General features: G+C 48.4%; 1 protein-coding gene across 1 annotated transcript in view; it reads left to right on the top strand.

Annotated features, from left to right (window-relative positions):
- dcaf8 (DDB1 and CUL4 associated factor 8) overlaps positions 1–17,232 on the top strand; it is a 51,874-nt gene that overhangs the window by 27,667 nt on the left and 6,975 nt on the right. Inside the window, exons 4-9 of the mRNA XM_069941371.1 lie at positions 7,612–7,752; positions 8,486–8,580; positions 8,831–8,941; positions 9,115–9,187; positions 9,342–9,399; positions 9,998–10,105. Coding sequence (XP_069797472.1) covers positions 7,612–7,752; positions 8,486–8,580; positions 8,831–8,941; positions 9,115–9,187; positions 9,342–9,399; positions 9,998–10,105 — 586 coding nt within the window. The remainder of the gene's footprint in view (positions 1–7,611; positions 7,753–8,485; positions 8,581–8,830; positions 8,942–9,114; positions 9,188–9,341; positions 9,400–9,997; positions 10,106–17,232) is intronic.

Below are 17,232 nucleotides of genomic sequence, written 5' to 3'. Positions count from 1 at the left end.
CATTGGAAAGACTTACCACTAACACTAATAGGAAGGATAAACTGTATTAAAATGAACATTTTCCCAAGGATACAATACCTATTTCAGGCATTGCCAATACACTTGACGGAGAAATTCTTCAAGGTGTTAAAGAAAATAATAAGGAAATTTTTATGGAAAGGGGGGAAACCGAGGATAGCACTAGATAAATTAACAGAATGATATAAACAAGGAAACTTACAACTGCCAAATTTTAAAAATTATTATAGAGCCGCACAAAGGAGAGTTCAGGGAGTTAGATGGTAGGCTGAAGAAGAGGACCTCCAGGGTAATGATCTCAGGTTTGCTTCCCATGTCACATGCTGTCTTGGGTAAACTTATACCTCTCATTTTGTTCATTTAGATTGGTCACAGTGTTTGAGCTACCGAAAGAAAATAGACACACACACTGAGAGCAGTTCAGTTTATACAAATGTTTATTACTAATTCAAAAGCTGATTTCACACTACAATATGCAAGCCCTTCCCAACTATACTTATCAACGCTTGGACTGGTCCCAACTGCCGAAGCGAGGCAACGACTGCACACTTGTAGTAGGTTGTCAGGGCGCTGGTAGCAGCTTCTCCACCTCCCCCGACCGGGACGTTGCTCGGACTCTGGCTGTTCTTCCTTCTTGACAAGGGGTGTTCCCACCCCTCGGAGAGTCTAAACTTCAGCAGCAGGACCACAGGCTTATATACCCCAAAAACAATTAATCATGCGCCTACTCCTTCTAATATTTGTCAGTCAAAATCAAAACTGAACATTACATTCTACAATTTAGAAGATTAATTATTCTGGAACCAGGATGTTATAACTTCCTGGTTTATCTCGTAGATACAAAGACTTATTAAAACTTCTCGAGCAAGACAGGTTGTGACCAATTCGTCAATTTCAGAGTGTTGCATTTGACAACTGCTTTCCCTGGGCCTCACAGTGGAATTCCATTTCAAAGTGTATCTTCAGATAAGTCCCCATGGCTGAGTTTAATTACATCTGCTAGTTCTGAAAGTAAGGTGACCTGCGTGTGGACCCAGTGTCGTCAGTTCCACATAAGCAAAAAGCATCTGGGTACATGGTTTTAATCCTCCATTACACATGCTGGAAAGATTAGTAATAGGAGGATAAAGCAGCTTAACATGTGGCTGGAGTCATTGTATAGGAGGGAGGGCTTCATTTCTAGATCACTGGGCTGTGATCTAAGGAAGGTGGGATCTGTACCAATGGGACAGATTGCATCTGAACTGGAAGAGAATTAATATCCTTGTGAAAAGGTTTGTTAGTCTGGTCTTAATGAATTTAAACTAGATTTGCAGTATGTTAGAGCAGTTAGTGGGAAGGAGGAGGATAAAGGTCATGTGAGGACTGTGTATAGACAAATCAAAGATTTGTACATGATAGAAATGTGTTCAGGTGTATTTATTTTAATGCAAAGTGTATTGTTAATAAGGCTGATGATCTTAGGGCATGGATTGACATGTGGGATTATGATATTGTTGCTATTAGTGGGACTTGGTTGCAGGATGGACAGGACTGGCATCTTAATGTTCTGGTGTTCCGTAGCTTCAGACGTGATAGAGGAGAAGGGATGAAAGGCAGAGGATTGGCATTGCTAGTTAGGGAAAATAGTTGTGCGAAGTCAGGAGGACTTGTCTACAGAGGTCATATGGGTGGAGTTGAGGAACGGGAAAGGTGTGATCATACTAATAGGGTTGTATTATAGATGGCCCAATAATCTGAGAGAATTGGAGAAGCAAATCTGTAGCGAGATAGCAGACCGATATAGGAAGTAGAACACTGTGATAGTAGGTGATTTTAACTTCCCAAATATTGACTGGGAATCCCATACTGTAGGAGGGATGGATGGCTTGGAGTTTGTGAGATGTATTCAAGTTTTCTAAATCAATATATAGAGGTACCAATGAGAGAGAATGCAGTACTTGATCTCCTATTAGGGAACAAGGCAGGTCAGGTGACAGATGTATTTGGAGGTGAACATTTTGGGTCCAGTGACCATAATGTCAGTAGCTTCAAGTTATTTATGGAAAAGGATGTCTGGTCCTCATGTTGGGATTTTAAATTGGAGGAAGGCAAATTCTGTGGAAATGAGGAAGGATTTAGGAGGAGTGGATTGGGATATTTTGTTTTATATCAAGGGTGTTATAAGTAAGTGGATCGCCTTCAAAGGAGAAATCTTGAGAGTGTAGAGTTTGCATGTTCTTGTTAGGATTAAAGGCAAGGATACCAGGCATGGGGAACTCTGGTCTTCAAGGGTGATCTGGTTAAGAAAAAGAGGGAGATGTATAGCAAGTATACCCAATAAGAAGCTTATGAGGTACATGAAGAATACAAAAAAAGCAAGGAAATGCTCAAAAAAGAAATCAGGGAAGGCAAAAAGAAGACATGAGGTTGCTTTGACAGATAATATGAAGGTAAACCCGAAGGGCTTCTATAAGTATATAAAGAGTAAAAGGATAGTAAGGGACAAAATTGGTCTCCTAGAGGATCAGAATGGTCAACTATGTGTGGAACCTCAAGAAATGGGGAGATCTTAAATAGGTTTTTGCATCAGTATTTACTCAGGAAATTGGCATTGTGGATAAAGAAACAAAGAAAACAAACAGAAGAGTCATGGAACAGATGGAGATTAAGAAGAAAGGGGTGTTTGCTGCCTGACAGTGAATGAAGGTAGATAAATCATCTGGGCTAGATATGATATTCCCTTGGACTTTGAGGGAGACTAGTGTAGAAATTTCATGGGCCCTGGCTGATATTTTCAAAATGTCCCTAGCCACTGGTGAGGTGCTGGAGAATTGGAGGTTAGGTCATTGTCCCGTTGTTTAAAAAAGGCTCCAAAATAAATCAGGTAATGATAGGCTCACTGGCCTAACATCAGTAATAATTAAATTATTGGAAGGAGTTCTGAGAGACAGGATATATATGTATTTGGACATTATGGGCTGATTAAGGAGAGTCAGCATGGCTTTGTGTGTGATAGGTTTGTTTAACAAATCTTGTGGAGTTTTTTGAGGAGGTTACCAGGAAGGTGGATGAAGGAAGGGTTGTGGATGTTGTCTGCATGGACTTTAGTAAATCCTTTGACAAGGTCCTACATGGGAGATTAGTTCAGAAGGTTATGACACTAGGTATTCAAAGAGAGATGGTCAACTGGATTCGAAATTGACTGTATGGGAGAAGGCAGAGGGTGGTATGGATGGTTGTTTCTCAGATTGGAGGCCTGTGACCAGTGATGTGCCTTAGGGATCTGTGTTGGGACCATTGTTGTGAAAATGTTGTGAATTAAATCAGCAGGTTTGCTGATGACACAAAGATAGGAGGTGTTGTGAACAGCGAGAAGGGTTATCAAAGCTTGCAGAGGGATCTGACCAGCTCGGAGAATGTGGAGGGGACCTAGGAGTGCAGGGGACCTAGGAGTGCAGGGGACCTAGGAGTGCAGGGGACCTAGGAGTGCAGGGGACCTAGGAGTGCAGGGGACCTAGGAGTGCAGGGGACCTAGGAGTGCAGGGGACCTCGGAGTGCAGGGGACCTAGGAGTGCAGGGGACCTAGGAGTGCAGGGGACCTAGGAGTGCAGGGGACCTAGGAGTGCAGGGGACCTAGGAGTGCAGGGGACCTAGGAGTGCAGGGGACCTAGGAGTGCAGGGGACCTAGGAGTGCAGGGGACCTCGGAGTGCAGGGGACCTCGGAGTGCAGGGGACCTCGGAGTGCAGGGGACCTCGGAGTGCAGGGGACCTCGGAGTGCAGGGGACCTCGGAGTGCAGGGGACCTCGGAGTGCAGGGGACCTCGGAGTGCAGGGGACCTCGGAGTGCAGGGGACCTCGGAGTGCAGGGGACCTCGGAGTGCAGGGGACCTCGGAGTGCAGGGGACCTCGGAGTGCAGGGGACCTCGGAGTGCAGGGGACCTCGGAGTGCAGGGGACCTCGGAGTGCAGGGGACCTCGGAGTGCAGGGGACCTCGGAGTGCAGGGGACCTCGGAGTGCAGGGGACCTCGGAGTGCAGGGGACCTCGGAGTGCAGGGGACCTCGGAGTGCAGGGGACCTCGGAGTGCAGGGGACCTCGGAGTGCAGGGGACCTCGGAGTGCAGGGGACCTCGGAGTGCAGGGGACCTCGGAGTGCAGGGGACCTCGGAGTGCAGGGGACCTCGGAGTGCAGGGGACCTCGGAGTGCAGGGGACCTCGGAGTGCAGGGGACCTCGGAGTGCAGGGGACCTCGGAGTGCAGGGGACCTCGGAGTGCAGGGGACCTCGGAGTGCAGGGGACCTCGGAGTGCAGGGGACCTCGGAGTGCAGGGGACCTCGGAGTGCAGGGGACCTCGGAGTGCAGGGGACCTCGGAGTGCAGGGGACCTCGGAGTGCAGGGGACCTCGGAGTGCAGGGGACCTCGGAGTGCAGGGGACCTCGGAGTGCAGGGGACCTCGGAGTGCAGGGGACCTCGGAGTGCAGGGGACCTCGGAGTGCAGGGGACCTCGGAGTGCAGGGGACCTCGGAGTGCAGGGGACCTCGGAGTGCAGGGGACCTCGGAGTGCAGGGGACCTCGGAGTGCAGGGGACCTCGGAGTGCAGGGGACCTCGGAGTGCAGGGGACCTCGGAGTGCAGGGGACCTCGGAGTGCAGGGGACCTCGGAGTGCAGGGGACCTCGGAGTGCAGGGGACCTCGGAGTGCAGGGGACCTCGGAGTGCAGGGGACCTCGGAGTGCAGGGGACCTCGGAGTGCAGGGGACCTCGGAGTGCAGGGGACCTCGGAGTGCAGGGGACCTCGGAGTGCAGGGGACCTCGGAGTGCAGGGGACCTCGGAGTGCAGGGGACCTCGGAGTGCAGGGGACCTCGGAGTGCAGGGGACCTCGGAGTGCAGGGGACCTCGGAGTGCAGGGGACCTCGGAGTGCAGGGGACCTCGGAGTGCAGGGGACCTCGGAGTGCAGGGGACCTCGGAGTGCAGGGGACCTCGGAGTGCAGGGGACCTCGGAGTGCAGGGGACCTCGGAGTGCAGGGGACCTCGGAGTGCAGGGGACCTCGGAGTGCAGGGGACCTCGGAGTGCAGGGGACCTCGGAGTGCAGGGGACCTCGGAGTGCAGGGGACCTCGGAGTGCAGGGGACCTCGGAGTGCAGGGGACCTCGGAGTGCAGGGGACCTCGGAGTGCAGGGGACCTCGGAGTGCAGGGGACCTCGGAGTGCAGGGGACCTCGGAGTGCAGGGGACCTCGGAGTGCAGGGGACCTCGGAGTGCAGGGGACCTCGGAGTGCAGGGGACCTCGGAGTGCAGGGGACCTCGGAGTGCAGGGGACCTCGGAGTGCAGGGGACCTCGGAGTGCAGGGGACCTCGGAGTGCAGGGGACCTCGGAGTGCAGGGGACCTCGGAGTGCAGGGGACCTCGGAGTGCAGGGGACCTCGGAGTGCAGGGGACCTCGGAGTGCAGGGGACCTCGGAGTGCAGGGGACCTCGGAGTGCAGGGGACCTCGGAGTGCAGGGGACCTCGGAGTGCAGGGGACCTCGGAGTGCAGGGGACCTCGGAGTGCAGGGGACCTCGGAGTGCAGGGGACCTCGGAGTGCAGGGGACCTCGGAGTGCAGGGGACCTCGGAGTGCAGGGGACCTCGGAGTGCAGGGGACCTCGGAGTGCAGGGGACCTCGGAGTGCAGGGGACCTCGGAGTGCAGGGGACCTCGGAGTGCAGGGGACCTCGGAGTGCAGGGGACCTCGGAGTGCAGGGGACCTCGGAGTGCAGGGGACCTCGGAGTGCAGGGGACCTCGGAGTGCAGGGGACCTCGGAGTGCAGGGGACCTCGGAGTGCAGGGGACCTCGGAGTGCAGGGGACCTCGGAGTGCAGGGGACCTCGGAGTGCAGGGGACCTCGGAGTGCAGGGGACCTCGGAGTGCAGGGGACCTCGGAGTGCAGGGGACCTCGGAGTGCAGGGGACCTCGGAGTGCAGGGGACCTCGGAGTGCAGGGGACCTCGGAGTGCAGGGGACCTCGGAGTGCAGGGGACCTCGGAGTGCAGGGGACCTCGGAGTGCAGGGGACCTCGGAGTGCAGGGGACCTCGGAGTGCAGGGGACCTCGGAGTGCAGGGGACCTCGGAGTGCAGGGGACCTCGGAGTGCAGGGGACCTCGGAGTGCAGGGGACCTCGGAGTGCAGGGGACCTCGGAGTGCAGGGGACCTCGGAGTGCAGGGGACCTCGGAGTGCAGGGGACCTCGGAGTGCAGGGGACCTCGGAGTGCAGGGGACCTCGGAGTGCAGATACATTGATCCCTGAAGGTGGCATTGCAGGTCAGGATTGTAAAGAAAATTTTTGGTATCTTAGCCTTTATATATCAAAGTATTGAGTATAGGAGTTGGGATGTTATGTTGAAGTTGTTTAAGACATTGGTAAGGCCAAATTTGGAATATTGTGTGTATTTCTGTGCACCTAATTACAGGAAAGATATCAATAAGATTGAAAGAGTACAGAGAAGATGTTAGAATGTTGCTGGATCTTCAGGAGTTGAGTTACAAGAAAAGATTAAATAGGTCAGAACTTTATTCCTTGGAGTTAAGAAGGTGGATTTGATAGAGGTTTCCAAGATTATGAGAGGTATAGACAGAATGGATGCGAGTAGGCTTTTTCCACTTAGATTGGGGAAGATAAATATGAGAGGTCATAGTTTTAAGCTGAAGGGGGAGAGGTTTAGGGGGAACATTAGGTGGAAGTTTTTCACTCAGAGGGTGGTGGGAGTGTGGAATGAGTTGCCGTCTGATGTGAATGTGGGCTTGATCATGTGTTTTAAGAATAAATTGGACGTGAGAGGACTGGGGTTATAGTTTGGGAGAAGGTAGGTTAGAGTTCGGGAGATGATGGTCGGCACAGACTAGAGGGGCCGAATGGCCTTTTTTCTGTGCTGCGGTGTTCTATGGTTCTAAATGGGTTCCAATTCAAGGGAAATTGGCACCGGTATTTGGGAAGAAAAGAACTGTTCAAAGGGGACGAGATTCTATCTGAACCATGATGGGACCTGGATCCTGTCGACTCGCATAACTAAGACTGTGGACAGGACTTTAAACTAAAGAGGAGCGGAATTGGAAAGGGATGGATAAAGTGAAAGAGAAGAGTGTGGATAAAGTAAAAGCAAAAATAAGAGTAGAGGGGATAAAAGTCAAGAGGAAAAGAGGCAAAGAGGACCAGATTTTAAAGCACCATGGGTATAAGGGCACTTTATCTGAATGCCTGCAGTATATAAAACAAGGTCGATGAACTTGTGGCTCAAATCAGTACAAAGGGGTATGATTTAGTGGGCATTACAGCAGTGTTTTCTCCTGTAAATGTGACACAGTCAGTGAGATGCTTACATGGTCGTTTACCACAGTGTTTTCCTGCATAAATGAGTCACAAAGAATGGTTGGTGTGCGGTTTACCTGGATATTTACAACAGTGCTTTCCCATGCAAACATATCATGGAGTACAGTCTATGATGGTTACCTGGGCTTTGGTATTTTCTCTTTTTGTTTGTTCATCTTTCTCCTATGCAAGTTGAGGGAGGAGCAGGCTTTCTCTTCTGTTACCTCCATCTGCTAATCTGCGAATTTTCTCTTTTGCTCTCTGTATCAATAGGCCAAGTTCCTGCCGAACAGTGGGGACTCCACATTGGCCATGTGTGCCCGCGATGGTCAGATTCGTGTTGCCGAGCTCTCAGCAACTGAGTGCTGCAAGTCCACAAAGCGAGTGGCTCAGCACAAGGGCTCTGCGCACAAGGTTGGTGCTTCCCTCACCTTCTCCCTCCCTTGGCCCCACCCCTGTCCCTCTCCCTCAGTCCCGCTCCCCTCAGCACTTCCCATACCCCTTTGGCTCTCCCTCCCTCGGCTGATGGGGAGTGGGTGATGTATGTGGGTGAGGACAGACAGCTTGGGGATGTGTTGGAAGGGAGTGATTGCAGGCAGCTGGGTATCAAGTGGTGGTTGGATATGGTCGGGACCCCGGTCTAGTGGGACAGGTGAGGAAGGAGTGGGGGCTGTAGATAGGTAGGGAGGGAGTGTGTGGAATTGTTGGGTGTGGTACATAGGGAGGGAGTGGGAATGTGGGGAGGGGGAGGAGCTGTAAGGTAGGTGAGGGCTGTGGTCATGTTGTAGGTAGGGAGGGAGTCCGACCTGTGAGAGTGGAGCTATGGGTGAGGGTAGGGAGGGAGTGGGTGCTGTGGAGTGGGAGGGAGTGGGTGGGGGATATGGGAGTAGATGTGGCAGGGTGGGAATGGGTGCTATGGAGTAGGTGGAATGGGAGCTGTGGGTGGGTTACGGAGGTAGTGGGTGTGGTGGGGTAGGTGAGATGGGAGTGGTAACTGGGGAAGGAGTGGTTGCTGTGGGATGAGTGGGGAGGGTGGTTGCTGTGGGGTAGCTGGGGAGGGAGTGGTTGCTATGGGATTGGTGGGGAGCGTGTGGGAGTTGTGGGTGGGTGGGGATGCTGTAATTGGTTGGATGTCTTGTGCTTGTAGTTGGCACTGGAGCCTGACTCCCCCTGCACCTTTTTGTCGGCGGGTGAGGATGCTGTGGTCTTCGCCATCGATCTGCGCCAGGAGCGGCCCGCTTCGTGAGTCCTGGGGCTTGTGGGCTGGTTGCGGAGCTAGGTGGGGAGGATGTGGGTGGGGTAAAGAGCAAGTTGGGTCATCGTTGGGAGTGGGGCAGTGCTAGGAGAGTGGGTTGTGGTGCTGGGGAAATTGTTCCCCTGGGGAAGGGGTTGTGCTGAGAGGGCAATGGGAGTGGCTGGTTTCCCACAGCCTGACTAACTGAGCTGTTATTTTCCTTACTCCCCCACTCCCCTGTCATCCCTGCTGCTCCAGGAAATTGGTTGTCACCAAGGAGAAGGATAAGAAGGTGGGCCTTTATACCATCTGCATCAACCCTTCCAACACGCATCAGTTTGCTGTGGGAGGCCGAGATCAGTTCCTCAGGTGGGCACACACATGCAAATAGACACACAACACACAAACACGCAGATGGCACATCTGCAGCCAGACACTCAGTACACACAGATGCACATATACCTATCCCTCTTCTTCCCCCCCCCCATCCCCCCAATCCATCATCCAAACATGCATTGACATACTGTCTGTTCTCATTCTAGGATCTATGATCAGCGTAAGATAAACCAGAACGAAAATAATGGCGTCCTGAAAAAGTTCTGCCCCCACCACTTGGTAATGGCTTGCTGTCTCAGTACATTATCTCTGCCTGCGTGAATAGCGTGCTTGTGTGTTGTCTCTACCTGTGTGTGGGTGTGTGGTCTCCATCCTTCTTTGCCCTCTATCAATTTCACCATTTATCTTGTCTTCCCACCTCCCTCCCCCGCAGGTCAACAGCGACTCGAAGGCCAACATCACATGTCTGGTCTACAGCCATGATGGCTCAGGTTAGCAGGGCTGAGATGATGGGTGGTGCTTGGGCTGCTGGGAAGGAGATACCAGGAGTAGTCAGAACCCATGGCGTGATGGGGGATTATGGGGAGGAGGTTAAGGGTCACAGGTGGGAAACCAGTTGGGTTAGAATGTCACAATAGGAGCAAGTGTCACGATGTTTTCTTTGTGGGAGGGGAGGGAAGGAGGAGCCAAGGGGAGGGGGAAAATGGAGGGGGGAGCCGAGGGGAAGGGTGCCTCCTTATAGGAGGATCTGGAGCTGCAGTCCTCTATAGAGCTTGTGCCGATATTGGTGAAGTTGGATCAAAACCCTTTGAAGTTTAGAAGGAGAAAGCTTTCCCAGTATGTTCTCCTGGAGCATGAATGTGCCTGTAAGCAGCAGTCCTTTGTGGATCCCTCACCATGTTGGAAGACTCTCTGTCAGGCTCCTCAGTTCCATAGCTGCTGGGGGTGAACCTCGGTGCAGCGGTGACCTGCAAGATTCTGTCTGGGTAAGAAATGGACAGATGGGGAGGGGGGGGGTGCCCTCTCACTGAAGTGCTGGGCACACTCTCCTTAAGTGGCTTGTCCTATTTCCCTGCCTTCCTTATGCAGATTTGTTGGCAAGTTACAATGACGAGGACATCTACCTCTTCAACTCATTTCACAGCGACGGAGCTGACTATGTCAAACGCTACAAAGGGCACAGGAATAATGCCACTGGTAAGTGTCTATTCTCCCCTCCTATCCGCTCAGCGGAGTGGAGGGATCGTCTAACGAGGGGAAGTTGAGTGTGTTGAGTCATACAGTATGGGAATAGGTTCTTCAACTCAATTTGCCCCTGCTGATCACTAGTCCCACCTGCCTGCATTTGGCCCATATCCATTGAAACGTATCCTCCCCATGTTTCTTCCAAATGTTTTTTTGAACAACAGTACCAATGTCAACAATTTCCTCATCCAGCAACCCTTTCTAGCCATTCCTGTTATATCTCTACCCCATCACTTTAAACCTGTGCCCTCTGGTTACCAAATCTCTTACTCTGGGGGGAAAAAAGACTGTGTGTTCACCTGATCTATTCTTCTTGTGATTAGGAGAGGATCATATTGAGATTGTGAGGGTGGGGAAGAGGAGGAAAGGTCTCCTTCCCTTGTGATAGTTGGCTGGGATGAAGTCAGATCATGAAGTGAGAGGAGGGGGAGGTGACAGGAGGGAGGAATGAGAAGGCACCTGCTTCTGCATGGTGAGATCCCAATAAATAGCCATTCAGGGCAAGTGGGAGGAATAATTTGGTGTTGGGGCCTTACGTTCCTGTCCAGACCGGGAAGGACGGGATTTGGATCCTTGAGAATCCAGAGCAGTGAGGACCCCTGAACACGAGGGGTGAAAAAAAATCCCAAGACCTCCCTCTCAAACTTGGTCCTTCAGGTTGTTGGGTATTCAATCCCCCAAAACACAGCATGCGTTGTCACTCCATCCTCTTCCCTGTTTCCATCCATTTCTTTCCTCTCTTTCACTTTATATTACTGGGGATATCCAGAATTAAAGGACACAATCTTGAAATAAGAACATAAGAAATAGGGCCGGAGTGGGCCATCCAGCCTGCTCCACTAGTCAATGAGATCATGGCTAATCTGATGATAGACTCACCTCCACCTATCTGTCTTTTCCCCTTATCCATTAATTGCCCTACTTTGTAAAAATATATCCAACCTTAAATATATTTACTAAGGTCGCCACCACTTCTTCAATAGCAGCAAATTTCGATTCACCATCCTCTGGAAAAAACAGTTCCTCCTCATCTCTGTCCTAAATCTACTACCCTGGATCTTGAGGCTATGTCCCGTAGTTCTAGTGTCCCTTACCAGTAGAAACAATTTACCTACCTCGATCTTGTCTATGCCTTTCATAATTTTATATATTTCTAATAGACCCCCTTTCATTCTTCTAAATTGAACCGAGTACTGAGCCAAACAACTCAACCTCTCTTCATTGGCTAAACCCCTCATGTCTGGAATCAACCTTGTGAATCTCCTCTGGACCGCCTTCAAAGCCAGTACATCCTTCCTCAGAACTGCACACAGTACTCCAGATGTGACCTCACCATTGCCTTGTACAGTTGTAGCATAATCTCCCTTTTCCTAAATTGAATTCCTCAAGCAATGAAGGCATTACATTTGCCTTCTTAATAGCCTGCTTCACCTGCAAACCAACATTTATGATTCATGCACAAGCACTCCCAAGTCCTCCTGCACAGCAGCATGCTGCAATCACTTGCTATTTAAATAATAATCTGATCTTCCATTTTTTCCTTCCAAAGTGATAACCTCACATTTACCAACATTGTACTTCATCTGCCAGACCTTTGCCCACTCACTTAACCTATCTACATCTCTCTGTATCCTCTGCACAATTTTTCTTCTCAATTTAGAGTCATCAGCAAACTTAGATGCACTGCACTCTGTCCCCTCTTCCAGATTGTTTATGTACATCGTGAAGCAGCACCCTGCTCACCACCGATAGCCAACCAGAAAAACATCCCTGCACCCCTGCTTTCTATTGGTTAACCAATCTTCTATCCATGCCAATACATCACTCAAACTCTATGCAACTCTACGTGTGACTTTTATGCAGCACTTATCAAATGCCTTCTGTAAATCCACGTAAATAACGTCCATCTTCTCCCCTCTATCTATCATACTCATTATATCCTCAAAGAATTCCAGTAAGTTTGTTAAACAAGACCTACCTTTGCTGAATCCATGCTGCATCTGCCTGATGGATGAATTTCGCTCCAGATGCCTTGCTATTTCTTCTTTAATGAAAGCTTCCAGCATTTTCCTAACTACAAATGTTAAACTAACTGGCCTATAGTTCCCTGTCTTTTATCAACATCCTTTATTTAAATAGTGGCATGACATCCACCGTTTTCCAATCAGTCGGGACCTGCCCAGAGTCCAGAGAATTTTGTAAATAATCACCAAAGCCTCTACTATAACCTGCTGTTTCTTTCAGTACCCTGGGATGCATTCTATTATGACCAGGGGACTTATCTATCTTTAGACCCACAAGTCTGCTCAGTATGACCTCTTTAGAGATAGCCATTGCATCCAGGTCCTCCCTCCTATTACATCCATAACATCTGTCTTGGGCATGGTAGATGTGTCCTCCACTTTGAATACTGACACAAATAGTCCTTCAAAGCCTCAGGCATTTCCTCATTACCCAATATCAATTTAGCCATGCTTTTCTGTTTTATATAATTACAAAAACTTTTACTGTCCATTTTTATATTTTATCGTAATCTTTTTTCATAATCTACTTTCCCTCTCTTCATAGCTTATTTTGCGGATCTTTGTTGCTTTTTAAAGTTTTCCCAATCTTCTAGTTTCCCACTGCTCTTGGCAACTTTGTACGCACAAGCTTTTAGTTGATACCTTCCCTTATTTCCTTAGTTATCCAAGATTGACTGTCCCCACCCATATAGTCCATGCTTTTAACTGGAATATAGTTCTGTTGAGCACTGTGAAAAATCTCTTTGAAAGTCCTCCACTGTTCCTCAACCACCCCTGAATATAGCCTGTGTTCCCAGTCTACCCTGGCCAATTCTTCCCTCATTCTCTTGTCTCCCTTTTTTAGGCATCATACAATAGTTTTAGTTTGAACTATTGTACTCTCCATTTGTATGAGGAACTCAATCATACTGTGATCACTCTTTCCAAGTTGATCCCTATCTACAAGATTGCTAATTTTACCTGTCTCCTTGCACAGGACCAGATTCAAGATAGCATGTTCCCTTGTAGGTTCAGTAATATGCTGTTCAAGAAAGCTATCATGGATACATTCTATGAAGTCCTCCTCAAGGTTGCCTCGACCAACCTGATTCACCCAGTCTACGTGTTTGTTAAACTCCCCCACGATAACTGCCGTTCCGTCATTACATGCCTCTGACATTTCTTGGTTTATTGCTTGTGCCACTGTAATGTTATTATTGGGTGGCCTATAGACAAATCCAACCAGTGATTTTTTTTTTTCCCCTTTACTATTCCTAATCTCTACCCAGATGGATTCAATATTTTGCCAATAATAAGGGACCACCTCTTAACAATGAAGTCAGATTTGTACAGCGTAGAAACAGGCCCTTTGCCCCAATTTATTCATGCCAAACAAGGTGCTTTCCTGAATTAGCACCGTTGGCTTGGTTTAGACTACATCCCTCTAAATGTTTTCTATCATCTTTTGGATGTAATTAAAATAACCTCTACCACTTCTTCTGACAACTTTTTGCATCCTCTAAGTCAGGGGTCTCAAACTCAATTTACCCGGGAGCCGCTGGAGGTAGAGTCTGGGTGAGGCTGGGCCGCATCAGGTTTTCCACAAGAAAAGCTCTTACAAAAACATTCCAATGTTATCAAATGTCTTTATTTTTATTTTTTAACACAAAATAAGATGAAAAAATAAATAAATTAGCAATTCATAAGAAAAAAAATAAAATCAATCAGTAATAAATAAATAAAATGAAAATAATAATAATACAGCAGATATAGAAGACTGAAGAAACCACATATAGTTGCTAACTGGAGAAATGTAATTATTATTCAGATTCAAATGTCTGTATTAACAGTTCTTTAACCTTTAACTTTCTGAACATGAATAGAACATTGAACATAAACTGTTATGAACATGTCTTCTTCTGCCTACTTCTTACTGCTAGAGATCTGGCAGCGCTTCCTCTCGCATAGCCGAGCCACATTTGGCTTAAGGGAGGAGGCAGTTGAGACCCTCAGTAGGACTTGAAGATGCTCGTCAGTAAGTTTGGACCTGTACTTGGACTTATTGAAGTTCAAGGTAGAGAAGAGCTCCCAAAAAGACACATGGTCCGCTTGAACATTCGGGAAAGCTCAGGGAAGCTGGGGGGCAATTCTCTCAAAAATTGCCCAAGCTTGTCTGCTTTTCCACTCACCTCCCTGAACTTGGTTTTGAGTTCAGAGTTGCACTGCAGGTCAATGAGCTCCATTTGAAGCACAGGAGGGGCATCTTGCACGTCAAAGGAGAAGGGGTCCGCAAAAATTTGAAATGTGGCTCTGTGCATCTTAAAGTCTGCAAATCTGTGATCAAATTCCTCCTGTAGCTTCAAAATGACATCCACATACTTCTCACCACTGAATGGTGTGCCTGAATCCATGAGTGCCTTGCATGCTGGGAAATGGCAAAGGTTTGTCTGAGAAAGCTGGGCTTTCCATAACATAAGTTTCGCAGAGAATGCTCTCACGTTGTCATAGGCAGCACTGACAAGTTGCTCCTGGCCTTGTAACTTGTTCAGTATATTAAGCTCATGTGTAATATCAACAAGAAAAGATAAGTCCATGAGCCATTTGGGATCACTTAGCACGGGAACAGCAACCCCGTCTTTCTCCATGAAGGCTTTCACTTCCGCTCTCAACTCAAAAAACCTCTTCAATATGTTTCCCCTGCTGAGCCAACGTACCTTGGTGAAGTAGAGCACATCCCCATAATCTGACTCTCTTCTTCTTTGGCTTGGCTTCGCGGACGAAGATTTATGGAGGGGGTAAAAAGTCCAGGTCAGCTGCAGGCTCGTTTGTGGCTGACAAGTCCGATGCGGGACAGGCAGACACGATTGCAGCGGTTGCAAGGGAAAATTGGTTGGTTGGGGTTGGGTGTTGGGTTTTTCCTCCTTTGCCTTTTGTCAGTGAGGTGGGCTCTGCGGTCTTCTTCAAAGGAGGTTGCTGCCCGCCAAACTGTGAGGTGCCAAGATGCACGGTTTGAGGCGTTATCAGCCCACTGGCGGTGGTCAATGTGGCAGGCACCAAGAGATTTCTTTAGGCAGTCCTTGTACCTTTTCTTTGGTGCACCTCTGTCACGGTGGCCAGTGGAGAGCTCGCCATATAACACGATCTTGGGAAGGCGATGGTCCTCCATTCTGGAGACGTGACCCATCCAGCGCAGCTGGATCTTCAGCAGCGTGGACTCGATGCTGTCGACCTCTGCCATCTCGAGTACTTCGACGTTAGGGGTGTAAGCGCTCCAATGGATGTTGAGGATGGAGCGGAGACAACGCTGGTGGAAGCGTTCTAGGAGCCGTAGGTGGTGCCGGTAGAGGACCCATGATTTGGAGCCGAACAGGAGTGTGGGTATGACAACGGCTCTGTATACGCTTATCTTTGTGAGGTTTTTCAGTTGGTTGTTTTTCCAGACTCTTTTGTGTAGTCTTCCAAAGGCGCTATTTGCCTTGGCGAGTCTGTTGTCTATCTCATTGTCGATCCTTGCATCTGATGAAATGGTGCAGCCGAGATAGGTAAACTGGTTGACCGTTTTGAGTTTTGTGTGCCCGATGGAGATGTGGGGGGGCTGGTAGTCATGGTGGGGAGCTGGCTGATGGAGGACCTCAGTTTTCTTCAGGCTGACTTCCAGGCCAAACATTTTGGCAGTTTCCGCAAAGCAGGACGTCAAGCGCTGAATCTGACTCTATTTCCTCTAAAAAAGCATGGAAACTTCTGTGCTTTAAGCTCCTGGATCTGATTTGGTTGATGCATTTCACAACGACAGACATCACATTGTCAAACTTCGGGCATTTGCTGCAAAGAGCCTGCTGATGGATAATGCAGTGCAGAGCAATGGCCTCCTCCACACTTTCCTCTTTTAATTTGTTTTTAAACAAGTGCCACCAGTCCATTTTTCCTCCCTGTCATTGATGGCGCTCCATCGGTTGTTATTCCAACAAACCTCTTCCATGGCAAACCGGCATTCTCAATGGCATCACGCAGCTGGTAAAATATCTCCTGAGCGGTGGTCTGGCCATGCATTGGAATTACTGTGAGCAACTCCTCTGTTACTTCAAAATTGTCATCAACACCACGAACATAGATTGCGAGCTGAGCAGTGTCGGTGATGTCTATGGTCTCATCAAGAGCGACTGAGTATACACTGAAACATTTTGCTTTCTCACACAGTTGATCATAAACGTCACTTGACAGGTCAGAAATGTGCTCTGCCACGGTGTTGGCAGAAAGGCTGATGTTGCTAAACTGACCTTTCTTTTCTGGACAGACAATACTTGCAGCCTGTAATATGCACTTTTTGACAAATTCACCTTCTGTGAATGGCTTTCCTGCTTTAACAATCATCTCACCAACCACGTAGCTAGCTTCAACTGCTGCATCATTCTCTTTGGTTGCTTTCTTTTTTTTTTTTTTTTTTTTTTTAATTATTTTTCACACCATAAATCACATTAGCCATGATATACACAATTTCTTTTTCACACATATACAGTGACTTTTTCTCCCCCCCCCCTTTCCTCCCAAACCACCCCCCCACCCCCCCTCTCATCCATTTTAGGTATACAATCTAGGTTGCATTAATCCAGTCAGACAATGTTGTCATTCAACAAAATTACACCAGAAATTCTACTGAGTCCATTCTTTTCTTTCCTTCTCCTTCCATCAACTTAGGTAATGTTTGTCCCCGGTAGGTTTTCGCTATTGTATTTAATGTAAGGCTCCTATACTTGTTCGAATATTTCAATATTATTTCTTAACCAATATGTTATTTTTTCTAATGGAATACATTTATTCATTTAAATTTGGTAGTTTATTCCTTTTAATTTGGTTATGTATTCCATTAATATTTAAAGACTTATAGTTCAGCGTAGCCCTTTTATATTTTGTTTATCTTCTCTTTCCGTTTTTCCATCATTACCTTTCCTCCTTTTCCATTTCTGTTTTCTTATTTTCAACTCTTTATAAGACAACATTCCTACAACATCCAACATTTTCCTTATTCTCCTATTTCTATCTTATTTATTCCCAATCTCCCATTCACCTCCTGAGTTA

The sequence above is a fragment of the Narcine bancroftii genome, chromosome 5, assembly GCF_036971445.1.
Source record: "Narcine bancroftii isolate sNarBan1 chromosome 5, sNarBan1.hap1, whole genome shotgun sequence".
NCBI classification, from domain to species: domain Eukaryota; kingdom Metazoa; phylum Chordata; class Chondrichthyes; order Torpediniformes; family Narcinidae; genus Narcine; species Narcine bancroftii.
This window is presented reverse-complemented; position numbering and strand designations above follow the sequence as displayed.